Genomic DNA, 16,475 nt, shown 5'->3' with positions numbered 1-16,475 from the left:
TAAGTACTTTTTACAAAGGTATTGTCATTGACGAGCCGTTGGATAAATATGAAAAGTATCATACCTTGGTGATAAAGAAAATTCGTTTGTCGGAAATGGAATGTCGAGCCCAAAATTACTCTAAACTTGGTAAAGTTAGATTTTGGCCCAATTTGTTTGAAAGTTTTATACATAAAGTACTTTTTTATGTAATTTGTGCAATCTGAAGGGAGGTATTGTAAAATTAACATGAATAAATGTAATATGCCAATACCGTTTAAAACAAAAAAGATATCATGAAATAGAAAAAAATAAATAAAAATAATAATAACAACATTAAAAGAAAAAGGAAATTACGGAGAAGAATAATCGCTTCTTGATCTCAACTCTCAATTTCAATACAATCTCTGAATCTCACTTCTCGATGGACCTGTCTCCATTCTTCATTCGCATTTACTCAGTGGTAATTAATTCTTCACTCTCACTCGCCTTATTTCCTGCAGATTTCTTCATTTTCCTTCACTGTTCATTTTTAAGGTTCCATTGTATTTCCATTGAGTTTGCAACCGTTCAATTGCTCGATCCTTATTAGTTTTTGGACTTCAATGACCATAGAAGAAAATTATCACAAACTCTTCCTTATTTTGTCTTTGTTTTTTTATTTGTTTATGCATGTTTCCTTTGCTGATTTATTTACTTATTTCTTTCTCTGATGTCCTAATTTATCCTATGATATTTCAATTGATGTATTACGTTCATGTTATGTTTATGGATGCTTGCTCTACTGTCCTAATTTACAATTAAATTTTACTCCGTCCTTAGCTATCGATTCACAGTGGTGTTTCATTAATATGTACTTGTCTTATTTTATATTTCATTAACTATTATTTCAACAATTGCTGCAGGTGTCAAATAATGAATTTGTATGAGCTTCAGTCCAAGGTAATTATCTTCTTCATTTCATGTTATTTGATCTCTAGGTTTATTTTATCGTTTCATCTAAATTATTTGGAATGCATCAGCTGGTTTATTCTTAATTTTGGAACGAATTTGATGCAGCGGATGGTTGCGTAGGATGAGTGGAGTATCTCTCTAGGGTAACAACTTGAGCTATAAGTATCTATTTAGGGTGTATAATATACATTTCGAAGTTCGCGACGAGGGGAATCTAATCTAATACTGTAGCGCCGCATTAGTCTCGTGGTTCGATTGAAAATTATATTTATTTCATATTATTTTACAAGTTTAAGATCTATTTTCCTATTGTTTTCAGGATTTTTATCTTCTTTTTTTTCTAGATATGGAATTTGAGTAACATTTATCTTATTTCAGTTAGGAGAATGTTATTATGTAGTAATATGTTAGGTTTACTTATTTTGGTAAATTTGTGATATTTACGTTTAGTTTAAAAGAAGTCCAAAACCTTAATTTTGTTATTTAGACTTTCATTAATAAAATATAAAACTTTATAAAGGAGAAAATGCTCGTCTGGTACCTATATTTTAACTTCAATGCTCGTTTAGTTTTTATATTTTAAAAAATACCTCAATATACCTTGATATTAAATACGTTACATTTTTCCTTAAATTTTATTTACTTTTACAATAATATCTTGGCAATAATATTCTTAAATTAATTAATTTATTTATAAAAAAGTTAATTGGAAAATTAATCAATAAATATCAATATGAAATAACCAGTATTTTTTGTACTTTTACAACAATCTTGCTAATAATTCTTTATAAATAAATTAATAGCAGCCATCTTAAAGTAATGTTTAATATTCTTAAAGCAATCTTACTAATAAATGCATAAAAAAATTAATTTACGAAATTAGTCCTAAAACTAAAATAATAACATAAAAGTTTTTATTAATATTTATTTTGTTTAAGGCTGGCTAGATGAATTACCATTTTTTTCTTTTCATTGATATTCCCAAAAATATTATTCCAACACAGTAGGGGTGTCTTGAGGTTAGGGATGGCAATGGGGAGGGGAGGGGACCAATCTCCCCGTACCCATCACCGATATTTTGTGTATGTCCTCGTCGCCTCCCCGTCCCCGTCAGAATTACTTGAGAGAATCCTCATCCCCTCCTCGAATAATAACAGAGGATCTCCGAGGGTCCCCGATCCCCGAATAACTAATACATTTTTTTATTTTCGATTTTGAGTTAATCATATTAAAATAAAAAAAATTCAAATAAAAGTAAAGTTTGAAATACATCTTACATTAATATCTATTACAAAAGTTACATACATTAAATTAGTAAGTAATGCAGCATGCAAGGGATACAAACTATCATGAACAAATTAATAGTCTAATACAAAATTGTTACAAATAAAATCGAATTTAGATTCAAAATTAACTTTTTCAATGGTGGCGTGGGCACTTTATAAATGTGGACTATTCCCTTTACAGTACAATAGTTAAGTTCGAGCAAATCAAGAGCAAATATTAGATTAGATTAGATATTAAAATTGTGATTCACTGTGGGCAATTATAACATCTAAAAATAAATAAATAAATAGATTTAAGTTTAAAATATTTAATGAATATTAAAATTAAAACAAAATTTTTGAGCTAATAGAATCTATCCAGTCTTTTTAATGTTCTAATAAAAATTTAGGACTTTAATTTGTTAATTAGGCCTAAAAGTTTAATAATATAAATATTTTGATATTTGTTATTTTTACCAATATTTATAATTTTATAATTCAAATTTTATAATTTATTTACTAGTAATTTTAAAAATAAAAATAAAATTAAAAATTAAAATGGAGAAATGGGTAGGGGATGGGGATTCCACCTCATCCCCATCCCCTCCCCAAATAAGAAATTGGGTAAAAAAAATTTCCCGTCCCTTCCCCAAATAGGGAAAATCCCCAAAGGTACCCGTTCCCGTGGAGATTTTTGCCATCCCTACTTGAGGTTGAGGCACTTTTTAAAATATAAGAACTAAATGCGCTCTTAAGTCAAAATATAGAGACTAAATGAACATTTATTCCTTTTAAAAAGCTTGTGTTTCTCTATCTTTTCAATCTCAATGTTTTTGTTTCCGTTTCATCATAAGTTCTAATGTTTGGTTCTCATCTTTATGTGCAAATTTTACATCATTGAAGGTCTTTTGATCTGATGAGTTAAGATCATAAAATTATACTTGCATTGGTCAGGTTATACGAAAATTGTACAAAATAATATTCTTATATAACTGTTGTCCTCTGTTATTACGGAATCCCCAAGTTCTGAAGAAGGTCGAAATCAGGTCTCTCTACTCTGAAGACCCTGGAATAAGAGCAACAAATGTGTTACCGTTGAAAGCATGGCAGAAAACTTAGTACTTAATTCGGACTCTTTGTGGCTTCAATATTTTACTTAACATGAAAAATTCTTTCTAGCTTGCATCATTGTAAAGATAAATTGTCGTAGTTCTGACAATGAACAAGTATAAATGTCGACAGAGAAAAGTACTGAACAATTAATGTTAACAGCAATCGATTGGTGTGAGCGCCAACCACCATTTTCATATTTAAGCCTTTAGAACAGCAAAACAAAATACGGCAAGTGGCAAACCACATCAAATAATCAAATTGTTGATAGATTTTGAAAGCTTTAATTTGCTTGACATATATTTGAATATTTCAACAGATGCATCTTTTCTCTACTCACGGGACACGTTGAGTTAGAAATGGTTTGAATGTCAATATTACTCCTAGTGCCTCGACCAAATTCAGAATGAAAAAAATCATCTGGTTACCTGCACTTTAGTTTAAGCAGCTAACTAAGCTAATTAGCACAAAGTATTTCACAAACTCGTCAGAAATTTCATCAGTAAATCATCATACCTGGGAGGAAACCAGCATCTTGACGCTTTTGTGACCAAGAAAATCTGCCAGAACCCCAATTAATGAAAAAAAAATTATAACATCATTTACATATAATTTTACAAAATCAGTAGGACACTCACAGAGCACCTCCTACAGCTGGACCGGCAGTTTTAGTAAGCTACACTACAGTCATAGCAAGTCCAATGGCAGCTCCTCTTTGATGCTGTTCCTGTTATTGTACGATAAACCAACAAATTAAATTTAAACTTTGACACATAAAAAATTTGAAAAAGCTGAAATCATGGAAATGTGCTAAACAAACAAAAGAAAAAAAATATTTACCACTGCTCTGTTTTGCAGAAGGAATAATCCAGTTATTATAGACATCTGATGTTATAATTCAGGAAAAGTAATAAAGAATTACAACATTTCTAATAAAGAAGATATAAAATAATTTTTATACATACTTCCTAATGGGTAATATAACCTAAGTATATGGATCAATGATTAGGATATCCACTGACAGAGAAAACATTCTTCATCACAGAAGCACAGTTTATCAATAAGGTATAAATAAGGCAAGGCTGAACACAGATAACATTGCTATGTAAGTGTAACTTGTCAAAAGACGTATCGATAAAACCTGTACATACATAGAAAATTACGTCACCAAATCCATGAAGAAAAGTATTTTATAAACAAATATGTTTGAAACAAACTATCAAATGGTCTAAATGCCACATGGTGTGTTCGAAATTTTACCCCTGCAATGCGTGTTATGATTATTGGCCTGATCTTCCTCTCAACGTAAGGGTATAAAGTAAGTTGTAAAACAAGGAGGGTGAATCCTATAGTAAGTTCAAAATGAGGACAATCAATAAGCAGTTTTCACTACTAGAAAAATGGGCTTTACTGACACCAATTTAGTGTCAGTAATTACTTTTGCTGACACTTGTTAATTGTGTCAGTAATGCTCAAGCCAGAACACACTGACACTAATCTTTGGTGTCAGTGATTTTTGCGTCAGTATTTTGTGTCACTATAGTATCACCACCATAGTGATACTATGATGTTAGTATCAGTTGATACTATTTCTATGTCAGTGTTTTGTGTCACTAGAGAGTCACAAGGATAGTGACTCAATCGCGTTAGCATTTAATGATACTATTTACATGTCACTGATTTATGTGACTACAGTATCAGGAATCCACTGACTCAGTAACATCAAAAATTCTTATCGTCATTTAAATAATTAGTGTCAGTATTAACGGTGCTATACCGGTTGTGTTTTATTTTTTTTAATCACATTATTCATGTTTATTTTACAATTAAAATAAACCCAAAATATATTAAACATTCCAAATCTTGTAATGCAATTCACATAATACACATTTCAAATACATCAGTTAAATTAAAATAATTCAAATACATCATTGTTTGGGGGTAAAAAACAAGTTCAAGTACTAAATTAAGCTTTGAACAAGTAGTATACACGATAAAGTACTAAATTAATTTCGGAAAATTTAGCCAAGAAGAAAAAACAGATAACAATGTCACTGATTTTGGAGTCCGCATTTGGAGTCACTGATTTTGGAGTCTGCATATGCCTTCATTTTTTTTCCACCTACAAGTATATAAAATCAATTAGCACACCACAAAAATAAGTCACAGATTTGTTTTAAGGAAAAATAATCATAAATTACTTGTATGTTACCTCGCGATTGTAGGCTGTAATTAACTTGGCAACGTATGTAGCCCACTGATCACGAAGTCGCGAGAGGTCCTTGACAGTGTATTCCTCAACTCCCTTGAACTTTAATTTTTAAACAACAAGTTATTCACCGAAAATCCTTGACTAAACTACTTAATTATCATTCATTTAAATATATTTGTGTGTTAACAATTAAAGCCAACAAATAAACTCCAACAATGTTACTGTTTTATCCAAAATTATATAGGTAAATACTGAACATCCTGATCATGGTAATTCCAAAAAAAAAAAACAACTTGTGAACCCCAACAACAACAATATTTGATAGCCGAAGCAACTTGTGAACCCCAACAGTACGCGATTTAATACAAATATGGATGTAGATACAAAACCTTAATTAGGATGACAACTTATCCTCATCAAAGTAAAGTACAAGCAACGACACCATAGCACATCCCCACTAACAACTACTTTGCAACCCAAACAATTGTTTTGTGTTGGGATATGCAGTACATTGTGTATATCCCAAATCCTAATTCATGTCTATATGGATATTCATATAATCTATTCAACAGTGTGCAACATAGTCACCATTATAAGTACCCTCACAGTTTATAAAATGCATACAATACGCAATAAAAAGATAATTGTAAAGAAGCGCACAGGTGTTTGAGCTGATTCATTTCACAATAAATTAAAACAATATGATGCAGTATTGTAAAAATCATTTTCAATACTTACATTATTTTTCAGAACGTTCACATTTGTGATGATATCTTGCATGTATTTCATCACATAGTAACCACATTCAAAGCTGCTCGGCTGCCTCGGACACTACAAGATCAAAATTACATTAATTTTTTACTGTACGTTAACAATAATTAGTTAGGTTTGTCTGATTTTTACCTTGACAGGTATCCATTGAACATTGGCCTTTGTATCAGAATTTAACCTCTGATGTATTCGAATCCCCCTACAATTAAGAGACATAGCTAACGTTAGCAAATAATTAGCATAAGACATAAAAATAAAATAGCATGATCAAAGATACAAATAACAAACTTAACTGATTGACAATCTGCATTAGCTCTTCATCAGGACTACCTTCCAAAGGATCAAGGTAATAGGTTGTACGTCTCACCATATCAATTGCCAATAACACCCAGTGGGCACTAAACAAAGTAAAAATTGTTCTCACACATGAATTACAAGTAAAAGTGATTAATCTACAAATTAAAGAATATAACTAGCAAATGAAAAAGGTTATACCCAGGGTTATACGGGAATACGATGACTTGTCCCAATTCTGCCAAGCCTAACAGTTTTGAAATGTATTGAGTCCTGTCTTTGAAACTGACCCTTGGATATAGCTTCTCAAAAAGCCCAAAATGAACTGGTTTAGTACTTCCATTGCTCTCCATCTCCTCATACAGGTGTTTAAGAGGAAACAAATATATATAACGAAGTAAGTTTGAATATATGAAACAAAATGATAGGGCCAAGTTTACTAAAACATAAGTTATGATTTACCATACTTGATCCATATGTTAATGATGCAGTTTGAGACCTCTTTAAACTCGATGATTTCAGCACAAATGATTTTGTCCAAGTGTGTTTCCCAAATTTCACCAAAGGTTGCTGTGTCATGCCGAATCCTGATCAACTGAGGTAAAGAATTCTCGATGAACATGGTAAACATGTTCATATATTCACTCCTGTCATTCTTTCTTGATCGTGCTGCTGCCCGTGTATTCTTCACACGTACATTGAGGTCTTTTGCTGCTGGTCTGATGACTCGGGGTTCTTTTTTGGCTATTTCTGCTGGTCTGATGACTCTGGGTTCTTTTTTGGCTACTTCTGCTGGTATGATGACTCTGGGTTCTTTTTTGGCTACTTCTGCTGGTCTGATGACTGGTGGTTCTGTGTTGGGTACTTTGTCATGACAGGAGAACTGCCTATCTAGTACTTTAGGAGTTAGTCGAGGAGATCTTCTCGGTGTGGGCTTTGAAGTAATGTCACACTCTACTTTTTCGGGGGTTTGTTGAGGAGTTGCTTGGGAAATTGTGGTGGGATTGTCCTTGATTTTACTCTTCACAAACTTTGGAGTCGACTTACCCGATGGGAAATCAGCCTATGCAATAATCAAAATACATACCATTAGTAGTAATACATGCATATACAAATGGAAATCAAATAATGACATGTAACAGGCCATATACCTTTCTTTTTCCAAGAGTTTCAGGGGATTGTTGATCATTGTCAATCTGAACACCAGTGGAAGTTTTGGGCTTAAGAAAGTTAGAAATTCCAACTTCAGTATTGCTGTACGCATTTAACCTTGCATTCATGCGTTCTAATTGAGTAGACATGAATTGGAAACTCTCTTGATACATCTTTCTTTCTCTTGCTAACTCAGTGGCATCAGGGACATGAAAGTACATAGATGGGGTGACGAATTGCCCCACTCCTTGCACCCTACTTCCATTTGGCTACTTCTGAAGAGCTTCACCTAGAATGTCATGTGACCCTTGTGATTGGAATGTTCCTTGTTCAACCTAACTCTTCAGCTCATTCTACAAAAAAAAAATATTGTAAATCCGCAATTACGAGTACAAGACATCAGCTAAACTAAACTAATATCCTTCTTGAATCTTTAACAAAGAGCAAATCCATATACAGTTCAAATTGAAACTACAGAAAATATTACAAGACAACACCTCAAACAAGTTTTAACCTTTTAATGTGCGAAGAAATAAGTTCTGATGAAATCTTACTGAGTTTATGTCAATTGTAAATGTTGCCATACAATTATTACAAAAAGCAGTATATATGTACGTAAATATCTACCCCCACACACACATATTATAAAGAAAATTCATAAGAATTAAGTATACAAGTGACTTACTATTTTCTCAGCAATTGGCGTCACATCAGAAGCATATTTGCCATCTCGGTCTGCTCGTGCCATTAACCAAGCTTCACTGCGATCAATCTCCCGCTCAGAAACTCCACTCTCCTTTTTCTGTTACAAGGTGACATAAAACATAAATAATTGATTCTATTATATTATACGCATTAGATTACTTATGTTACTGTAATTACTCCATATTACCACACTTACTTTTCTATACAACATGCCACCATATCCTGTGCTACCCAAGCGATGGTTGTAGACATTCTTTGCTCTTTTGTCTTTTGCCTTCTTACTTTTTTCCTGCACAAACAGTTTATATGAAGAACAAAAAGTTACCACTGATTATTAGTAACTACCAACAATTAAATCAGGTAATATTAACAAACAACACACCTGAAATTGTTCAGACAAAACTTTGTCAACAAAAAGTTTCCAATCTTCTTTTTTAATGCTTGGATATTCGATAGGAGGCAACCTTAGTGACTTTCGATCGTCCTTGTTAGGTAGAACGAATTCAGTTGCCAACTCATATCGAAAGTTTCTTGATGCAACCCCCATCCACTTTAATACTTGGCTTTTGCATTTCAAGCTCAATTTGAATTTTTTCTGTCAACCAATAACATGGATTAGAAACAATTTTAAAAAAATCTGGAAGTTATATAAAATCTTTAAACATACTATGAAATAAGAAAACAAAACCTGAAAATGAACCCACAAAGTTTCCTTCATCTCCAGTGGCACACGCCTCCAATCATCAAGTAAAATTGAAATTGTTTCACGTACAATGACTCCAATGTAACTCCTAAGATCATTTCTTCCCTTTCCAACTGGAACACCATAAGAATTGTACTCAATTGCAGCTTCATGACTAACTTCTTGTTTTTGCAAACCTTTTTTTTGTTTGTTTGTTTTCTTCTCCTTGGTCTTCCGTCGAGCTCCGGAAGAGTGAACTCAACATCGTCAGCCATCTCCTACAATCCTGAAAATGATTAAAATAAATAAGTATATCATTTAGATTAATAAGTTAATACAAGAGCAATAGCATATAATGAAATAAATAAATCACTTACTGGAAAACTGTGAAAATTGGTGCTAGAAACTAACTACAATAATGCATTCACTGATTTTCTAAATCAATATCTATTGGAATAGCATCACAATCTTTTCTGTCATAAATTCCTTCATCATCTTTCTCATCCAACTCACATACTGGAAGTTTGTTAGATAATGGAGAAAATACATCCACGTCTTCACATCTTTCCCCATTTAACTTATAAGCTTTGTCGGTCACTGAACAAACTATTGATTTATTATTATCTAGTTGGTCTTTTACATAAAATACTTGCTTTGCATGACAAGCCAGAATAAAGCAATCAGATTTATAGCCAATCCGATTTAAATCAACTACAGTGAAACCAAAATTGTCAGTGCAAACCCCTCTATCATCTACCCAATCACACTTGAAAAGTGTTTTTTTAACCATTAGATAATCAAGCTGCCAAATCTCATCAATGACTCCATAAAACGTCATGTCTCCAAAATGAGGACTTTTATCTTTTGAGCTTGAAATCTGTAGAGTGTTAGCAACAACCCTAACACCACTATTTTGGGTCACACGATTACAGTCCCGGTCCCTCGTTGTAAAATTGAAGCCATTTATCTCGTAGCCAGAGAAGGTCACCACGCTTGAGCGTGGTTTGTTTGCTAACCAGCACACTATTTCGTCAATCGGCACATTATTTGCTTTATCATGTGCCACTTATTAATTAATTTAACAAGTACAGTAATTAGTAACATGTAGAAAAATCTTGTTAAGTTTATATCCTATATTGTATTTAGTTAAGTAATTCTAACCTTTGCTTGTAACCAACCAGAAAATGTTCGTATGTGTTCATTTTGCAACCACAGATTTGTTTTTGCCTTATAGGGGTTTCTTGATGCCAAATAATGCATATGCTCCCTACAGTGAAACATATTAAGATTTAAAAACTAGTATATTAATCTAATAATACAATAGTAATATTTTTTTGAAAATTTAACAACTTACTCGATATATATTTGGATTTCAGGGGTGTTCATTAGAACACACCGGTGTGCTTGTGCCAACAAAGGATCATCAACCACCTTTATGTTTGCACCTCCCAAAGGCTTTTCGATAGATAAATCAATTGGACAACCAGTAGGCAGCCCAATAACATCACAATTTGAGAGGTACTCAGCACAAAATGCAAGTGCTTCTTCTACAATATAACTTTCTACAATACAACCCTCAGGGCGGTAGCGATTACGAACATAATCCTTGAGAGTTTTCATTTGTCTCTCAAAAGGATACATCCATCGAAGATAAACAGGCCCACATAACCTAACTTGTTCAACTAAGTGGACTGTTAAATGGATCATTATGTCAAAAAAGCTAGGTGGGAAGTACTGCTGCAGTAAGCATAAAGTGATTACAAGTTCCTCTTGCAATTGGTCAAGAGTATTAGGATCCACCACTTTACAGCACAATGTATTAAAAAAGAAGCACATCCTGATTATGGCCGTTCTCACATTTATAGGCAAACAGTTTCGAATGGCTAGTGGTAGAAATTGTTGCATCAAAGTATGACAGTCATGGGACTTAAGGCCTTGAAGCCGACAATCATCTATTGAAACAAGGTTTTGGACATTGGAAGAATACCCATCAGGGACTTTCACACTCAGCAAGGTTTCACAAAACAGTTTTTTTTCTTTTTTACTCAAAGTATAAGGAGTTGGAGGTAGGACTTTATTTTTTTTGTTTGTTTCATCAGGAACTAGTTTTCCCCTGATCTTCAAAGACTCAAGATCTTTTCTAGGATTAATCCCATCTTTTGTTTTGCCTGGTTGATGAAGTAATGTGCCATATATGTTTTCGCACACATTTTTTTCAATGTGCATCACATCTAATTGATGGCGAACTAATAAATGCTTCCAATAATCTAACTAAAAAAAGATTGACTTTTTTTTCTACAATTTTTCAGTTATGTTCTCATCACCATCATCGCCACCACCGCCATCATGTTTCCGCTTTTTGGCCTTCTTTTTCCCGAACTTAATATCTATATCTTCCACCATATTAAAGATTTCCTCACCAGACAAAGTTTTAGGAGGCTCATTCCACTCTTGCTTCCCATTAAAAACCTTTTTCAGTTTCCGAAATAGGTGACTGAGTGGTAGAAAGCGGCGATGGCCCATATATGACATTTTCCTACTATGTGGTAGCCAACATGCACAAGTGTCTATCCCACAAATTGGGCAAGCATAATAGCCCTTAACAGTACAACCAGAGAGGTTTCCGTATGCTGGAAAGTCACTAATTGTCCACATCAAGACAGCCCGTAAATTAAAGGTTTCTTTTCTATAAGAATCATAAACATCAATACCTACATCCCATAGAGTTTTTAAGTCCTCAATCAAAGGTGCTAGGTATACATCTAGATCATTTCCAGGTTGTTTAGGGCCAGATATCAAAAGTGACAACATCAAAAACTTTCTCTTCATACACAACCATGGAGGAAGATTATATGTTATTAATATAACAGGCCAACAACTATAAGTAGTGCTAAGTGTACTATGTGGGTTAACCCCATCAGTTGAGAGAGCTAAACGGAGATTTCTAGGTTCTTGTGCAAATTTTGGCCACTTATTGTCAATTAGTTGCCAGGCTGGTGAGTCTGCTGGGTGGCGAAGTTTGCCATCTCTAATTCTTTTATTAGCATGCCATGTTAAATTTTGAGCTATTTGTGGTGATTGAAACAATCTTTTCAACCTAGGAATAGGTGGAAAATACCATAATACCTTTTTAGGAACCCCTTTCCTAAATTTTGTTGAGCTATCTTTTTTTTTTTTATACCTAGATGCTCCACAATTTGGGCATTCAGCAAGATCAGCAAATTCATTCCTATACAAAATGCAGTCATTTGGACATGCATGTATTTTTTCATACTCTAAGCCTAGCACTTTCATTGTTTTCTTAACCTCGTACATTGACATAGGTAGAGTATTATTATTTGGCAAAATATCAGCAAGGACTTCTAACAAAGCAGAAAACCCTTTATCGGACCACCCATAGTTCCCTTTCACATTGTAAAGTCTCATTAAACTAGATAACTTTGAATGTTTTGCACCCGGGTACAAAGGCTTTTCAGCATCTTCAAGCATATCCTTAAAAGAACTAGGATCTCTATCACAATGCTCGTAAGCATCTTCGACCATGTCAATTATATTACTGTAATCATGACATCTAAATCGTTGACTATGTGAATGGTCTTCACAGTTTGTAAATGTAGATTTAGAGTCAGTCTCACCATGCCAAGTCCAAACAATATATCTTGGGAGAAAACCTTTTTCAAATAAATGATCCTTCACCTGTTGAGGAGTATGAAACTCCATATTACAACAAAAGGTGCAAGGACATCTAATTGACATTCGATTTTCAGCATTCAAAATGGCAAAATCTAAGAAATCAGCAACTCCAGAACGATACTCTACAGACAATCTATCACAAGTTATCCAACTTCGGTCCATTTCAAATATTTTACCTGTTCACATATGTAATGTCAGTTTAAGTTTAATTAAATTGCATGATTAATTTAAAGTTCAATGTTATTATGATTATAGTTGTAATAATAAACTTATAATTCTGGAAAATCATTAATTATAATAATAATTTAGACAAAATCCTGAAATTGAAATAAAATAAGTTTTGAAACTTAAATAGGAGATTAATAGGTAAGATGGGTGCTAATGGCTTTTTAAGTAGTCGAACTAATTCATAAGTCAAGTAACTAACAAAAGTTAAGAGTTCAAATAAATAATGTCTTCATACCACTTTGCAAGTCATTTTTTAAGATTCTATAAATCATTTTTTAACTTCAAATACAACATGCAGAACTACTTTAAAACAAGCATTTCTTTATTGAATCAAACACAAATCATCAACTTTATACAATCTCAAAATACTCACAACCACAAACTTAATTAATTCATATCATAGTCATTGTCTCTATTACAAATCGTCCAACCAAAACAGAATAAATAAACAAGTAGGATTATATAACAAAATTTGCCTCTCTTTACATGAAACAGAGATGTAAATAGTTTGTAACCACTAAATACACAGTCATTCAGCCAATATAACACCCAAACAATCATCTCCTAATCACAAAGCCAAAAGCTAAAATCAAATTTCATATTTTAGTACATTCAAAATCAACTAACTTATTGCTCAAAGTTAAGAAACGAAGCTAACAGTTTATTTCAGAAACTAAAAAAAATGCACATTTTTAGTTTTAAATAACAATGACAGTAAATCACATGCACAAAAGTTTGAAACTGACCTCAAATGTGGCAGAAAAAACAGAGTCGCAGCAGCAAGTGTTTTGAGTTTAAGTAATGCACCACTTAAAATGCCTGTATTTTTGGACTGCATGTGAGTGAGATATAGAAAAATAAGAACAAAAATTTCAAGTTACGAATAAATAAAAGAAAAAAAAAGATTTGGAAAACAAAACCCACCAGGGTTGCACGACTGTTCAATTTATGAATATCTGAAACAACCCAAAAATAAAAATTCAAAAATATTATTCATAAGCCAAATTAAAACAAACCCAATAATTAAATTGCACAAAAAAATAAAATATTCTGCCATTACCAGCTGATAACCTCCTCTACAGTTCTTTCTCTGGACTTAACTTGTCAGGGAGAATGAGATTACCTGAATACCGAACCGATGGTGCCACTTCACCCCTTGTCGATGGCTTTTACTTGCTTACCTAGTATAGGCACTGGATGGTTAAGTTGGAGAAAAACCCCTTCGATAACAAGCGATTAGGGTTTTGGTTTGTGTTTCAATTTGGGGAAAATGGAAAAACGAAACAGAGTTTTAGGTTTTCATTATCTATCTAAATTAATTGAATTTAATTTGTAAATGGATAGTGCAAAACAGAAGAGATCGAGAAGAGAAAAACGAAAGCGAAAGTGAACGATGAAAGCAAGATAGAGACAGTCGATATAGTCTAGATGGGGAGAACAAGTGTGTTTTATGTTGTTGTTATTTATATTTTCATTTTTTAATAATTTAAATATTATTATGACTGTGACTCATCGAGATTTGATGGTCTGTGCTCCAAACATTAAAGCTTTAAATCTTAGAGCTCTCAGGTTCGAGTTGGAGCTAAAACAAAATTTTTATGAATTTTTTTTATCATTGATACTTTAGTGTTAGTGATTTTTGATGTTTAGTTTACTGACACCCTAGTATCATTAATCTCTGATTCCTATTTGTCAAAAGCGGAAAATGGTGCATATGTACATAAGGACTGACACTTTTTACAAAGTGTCAGTAACGAAGTATCAGTAAAGCCCATTTTTCTAGTAGTGTTTGTGGGGTTGATGTTGGGGAAAAATCAGTTTTTTAAATTTAAAAAAAAACGTTTAAGACCGATCTCATAAAATATATAGGAATTCATAAACTAGAAAATCATACCTTGACAATTCGAGAAGATGAACGATTTTTGCTTTTTCCGCTGAAGTGATTTAGGCTCCCCAGATCACGATCCGCCACCAAATAACCTTCCAGGCTATAACTCAAGTTTGATCTGCACTTAACGTGTGGGCACCTTTATCACCACTAAAAGCAACTAGCAGGAGAAATTTTTTCTCAAAATTAGAGAGAAATTATTTTTCTCTTGGTTTGTATAAAGTGGCTCTATCTCTTTTCTTTAGAGAAATAAGCCTTTTTATATTTCCATTTAGTGAAAATCCTTAGCTCCAAATAATAAAAACCAAAAGCCACGGTACTTGCTTTTTCTATAGGGGGTCCACCTTGTAAAATAACATAAGGCCCCTTACATACAAGCATATTAAATGGAGCCTCCCACTAAATGATATATTTAGGCTTTTGACCCAAATAGCTAGTTATCTTGTTTATTAATCTAGTCGTGGTGCAGTCAATTAAATGAGCTAACCCGGGGATCATTTGGGAACATATAATAGTGGCTACAACAATTAAGCTTGTAATTAAATAAGCCTAATCATTTAATTCCAACCCTACTCCACTATAAGATTGGAATTGACCTCCATAATTGTATGTTCGAATAATAATTCGTCCCAAGCCACATTGATTTCTTCACTGCTCAATCCTTTGTACCACATCGTTAATTAAATCGACATCTCAACTATCCAATCAATTTAATTACATCTTGTTTCTTGATACTTACTGGTTTTCTCTAATGATCATTTTCAACATATTAAATATGTCGACACAATTTGGCCAGAGAATTCTATGATCAAGTATCGAAAACCCATCAAGAGATGTGTTGTACAAATTCTATATTGTTAATCTATAACTCCAATAACCATAATTGCTCTCACCAAGATACCTGGTAATCTTGACTACAAGTATGTGTCGTGCGCATTGGTAACTCAAATGGAATAATAATTACAATCATGGAATTATAACTAACTCAAGATTAAGATTACAGTAAAATCAAGGCCTATGAGATTTAATAAGTCTGACAGTTATTACAAAGTTAATTAAATCTCATATGTGATTATGTTCAATGTAGTTGCACTATATCAATAAATTCATACATGATTAAGACAAATCATTCAATGAATTTATTACAGTCTATACCTAAATAAACTGCCCAACTTTATTTATTAACTGCGAACTTTATTCATTTAATCATAAGATAACTTGTATTTATGTCTTTTGTGAATCCACATAGTGATCACATAAATACATATAATATGATTAAATGGACTTTACTCAAAATATCAATGCAATTAAAATACTTGAATAAAATACCTCATATATTTTATTAATTAGAAAAATTATTTATTACAATTAAATTAACACATATGCTTTTAAAGAGCACATTTTCCCAACAATCTCCCATTAGCTCTCAAAGCATATTTGACATCTCACGCATGCCCATGGATTCTAAGTGCAAGTTAAAAGGTTTCCCAGGTATGGCCTTAGTAAAAGGATCTACCAAGTTTTGCTGTGACGCAATCTGAG

At 32.8% G+C, this 16,475-nt stretch overlaps 2 protein-coding genes and 1 pseudogene across 2 annotated transcripts; all 3 read right to left on the bottom strand.

Annotated features, from left to right (window-relative positions):
- Positions 1 to 3,206: 3,206 nt before the first annotated feature.
- LOC127902286 (protein ZINC INDUCED FACILITATOR-LIKE 1-like) lies at positions 3,207 to 4,193 on the bottom strand (annotated as a pseudogene).
- A 5,355-nt stretch (positions 4,194 to 9,548) lies between these two features.
- On the bottom strand, positions 9,549 to 11,350 carry LOC127902285 (uncharacterized). The gene is made up of 3 exons (XM_052441138.1): positions 10,521 to 11,350; positions 10,303 to 10,391; positions 9,549 to 10,189 (listed from the first exon to the last, which is right to left on the bottom strand). Exons 1-3 carry the CDS (start codon positions 11,348 to 11,350, stop codon positions 9,549 to 9,551), a joined length of 1,560 nt encoding a protein of 519 aa, XP_052297098.1.
- A 69-nt stretch (positions 11,351 to 11,419) lies between these two features.
- Positions 11,420 to 12,979, bottom strand: LOC127902284 (uncharacterized). The gene has a single exon (XM_052441137.1). It carries the CDS (start codon positions 12,977 to 12,979, stop codon positions 11,420 to 11,422), a length of 1,560 nt encoding a protein of 519 aa, XP_052297097.1.
- Positions 12,980 to 16,475: the final 3,496 nt, after the last annotated feature.

The sequence above is a fragment of the Citrus sinensis genome, chromosome 5 (genome assembly GCF_022201045.2).
Source record: "Citrus sinensis cultivar Valencia sweet orange chromosome 5, DVS_A1.0, whole genome shotgun sequence".
Classification (NCBI taxonomy): Eukaryota; Viridiplantae; Streptophyta; class Magnoliopsida; order Sapindales; family Rutaceae; genus Citrus; species Citrus sinensis.
Note: the sequence above shows the minus strand (reverse complement) of the source record. Positions and strands in the feature narration are given on the sequence as shown.

Coding starts and splice junctions, on each gene's coding strand:
- LOC127902285 (XM_052441138.1), bottom strand. CDS start 11,350: ATGCACATTGAAAAAAATGTGTGCGAAAACATATATGGCACATTACTT. Junction 10,392..10,520: donor TTGTTGGCACAAGCACACCG/GTGTGTTCTAAT, acceptor GTTTCACTGTAG/GGAGCATATGCATTATTTGG. Junction 10,190..10,302: donor ACACATACGAACATTTTCTG/GTTGGTTACAAG, acceptor TTAATTAATAAG/TGGCACATGATAAAGCAAAT.
- LOC127902284 (XM_052441137.1), bottom strand. CDS start 12,979: ATGGACCGAAGTTGGATAACTTGTGATAGATTGTCTGTAGAGTATCGT.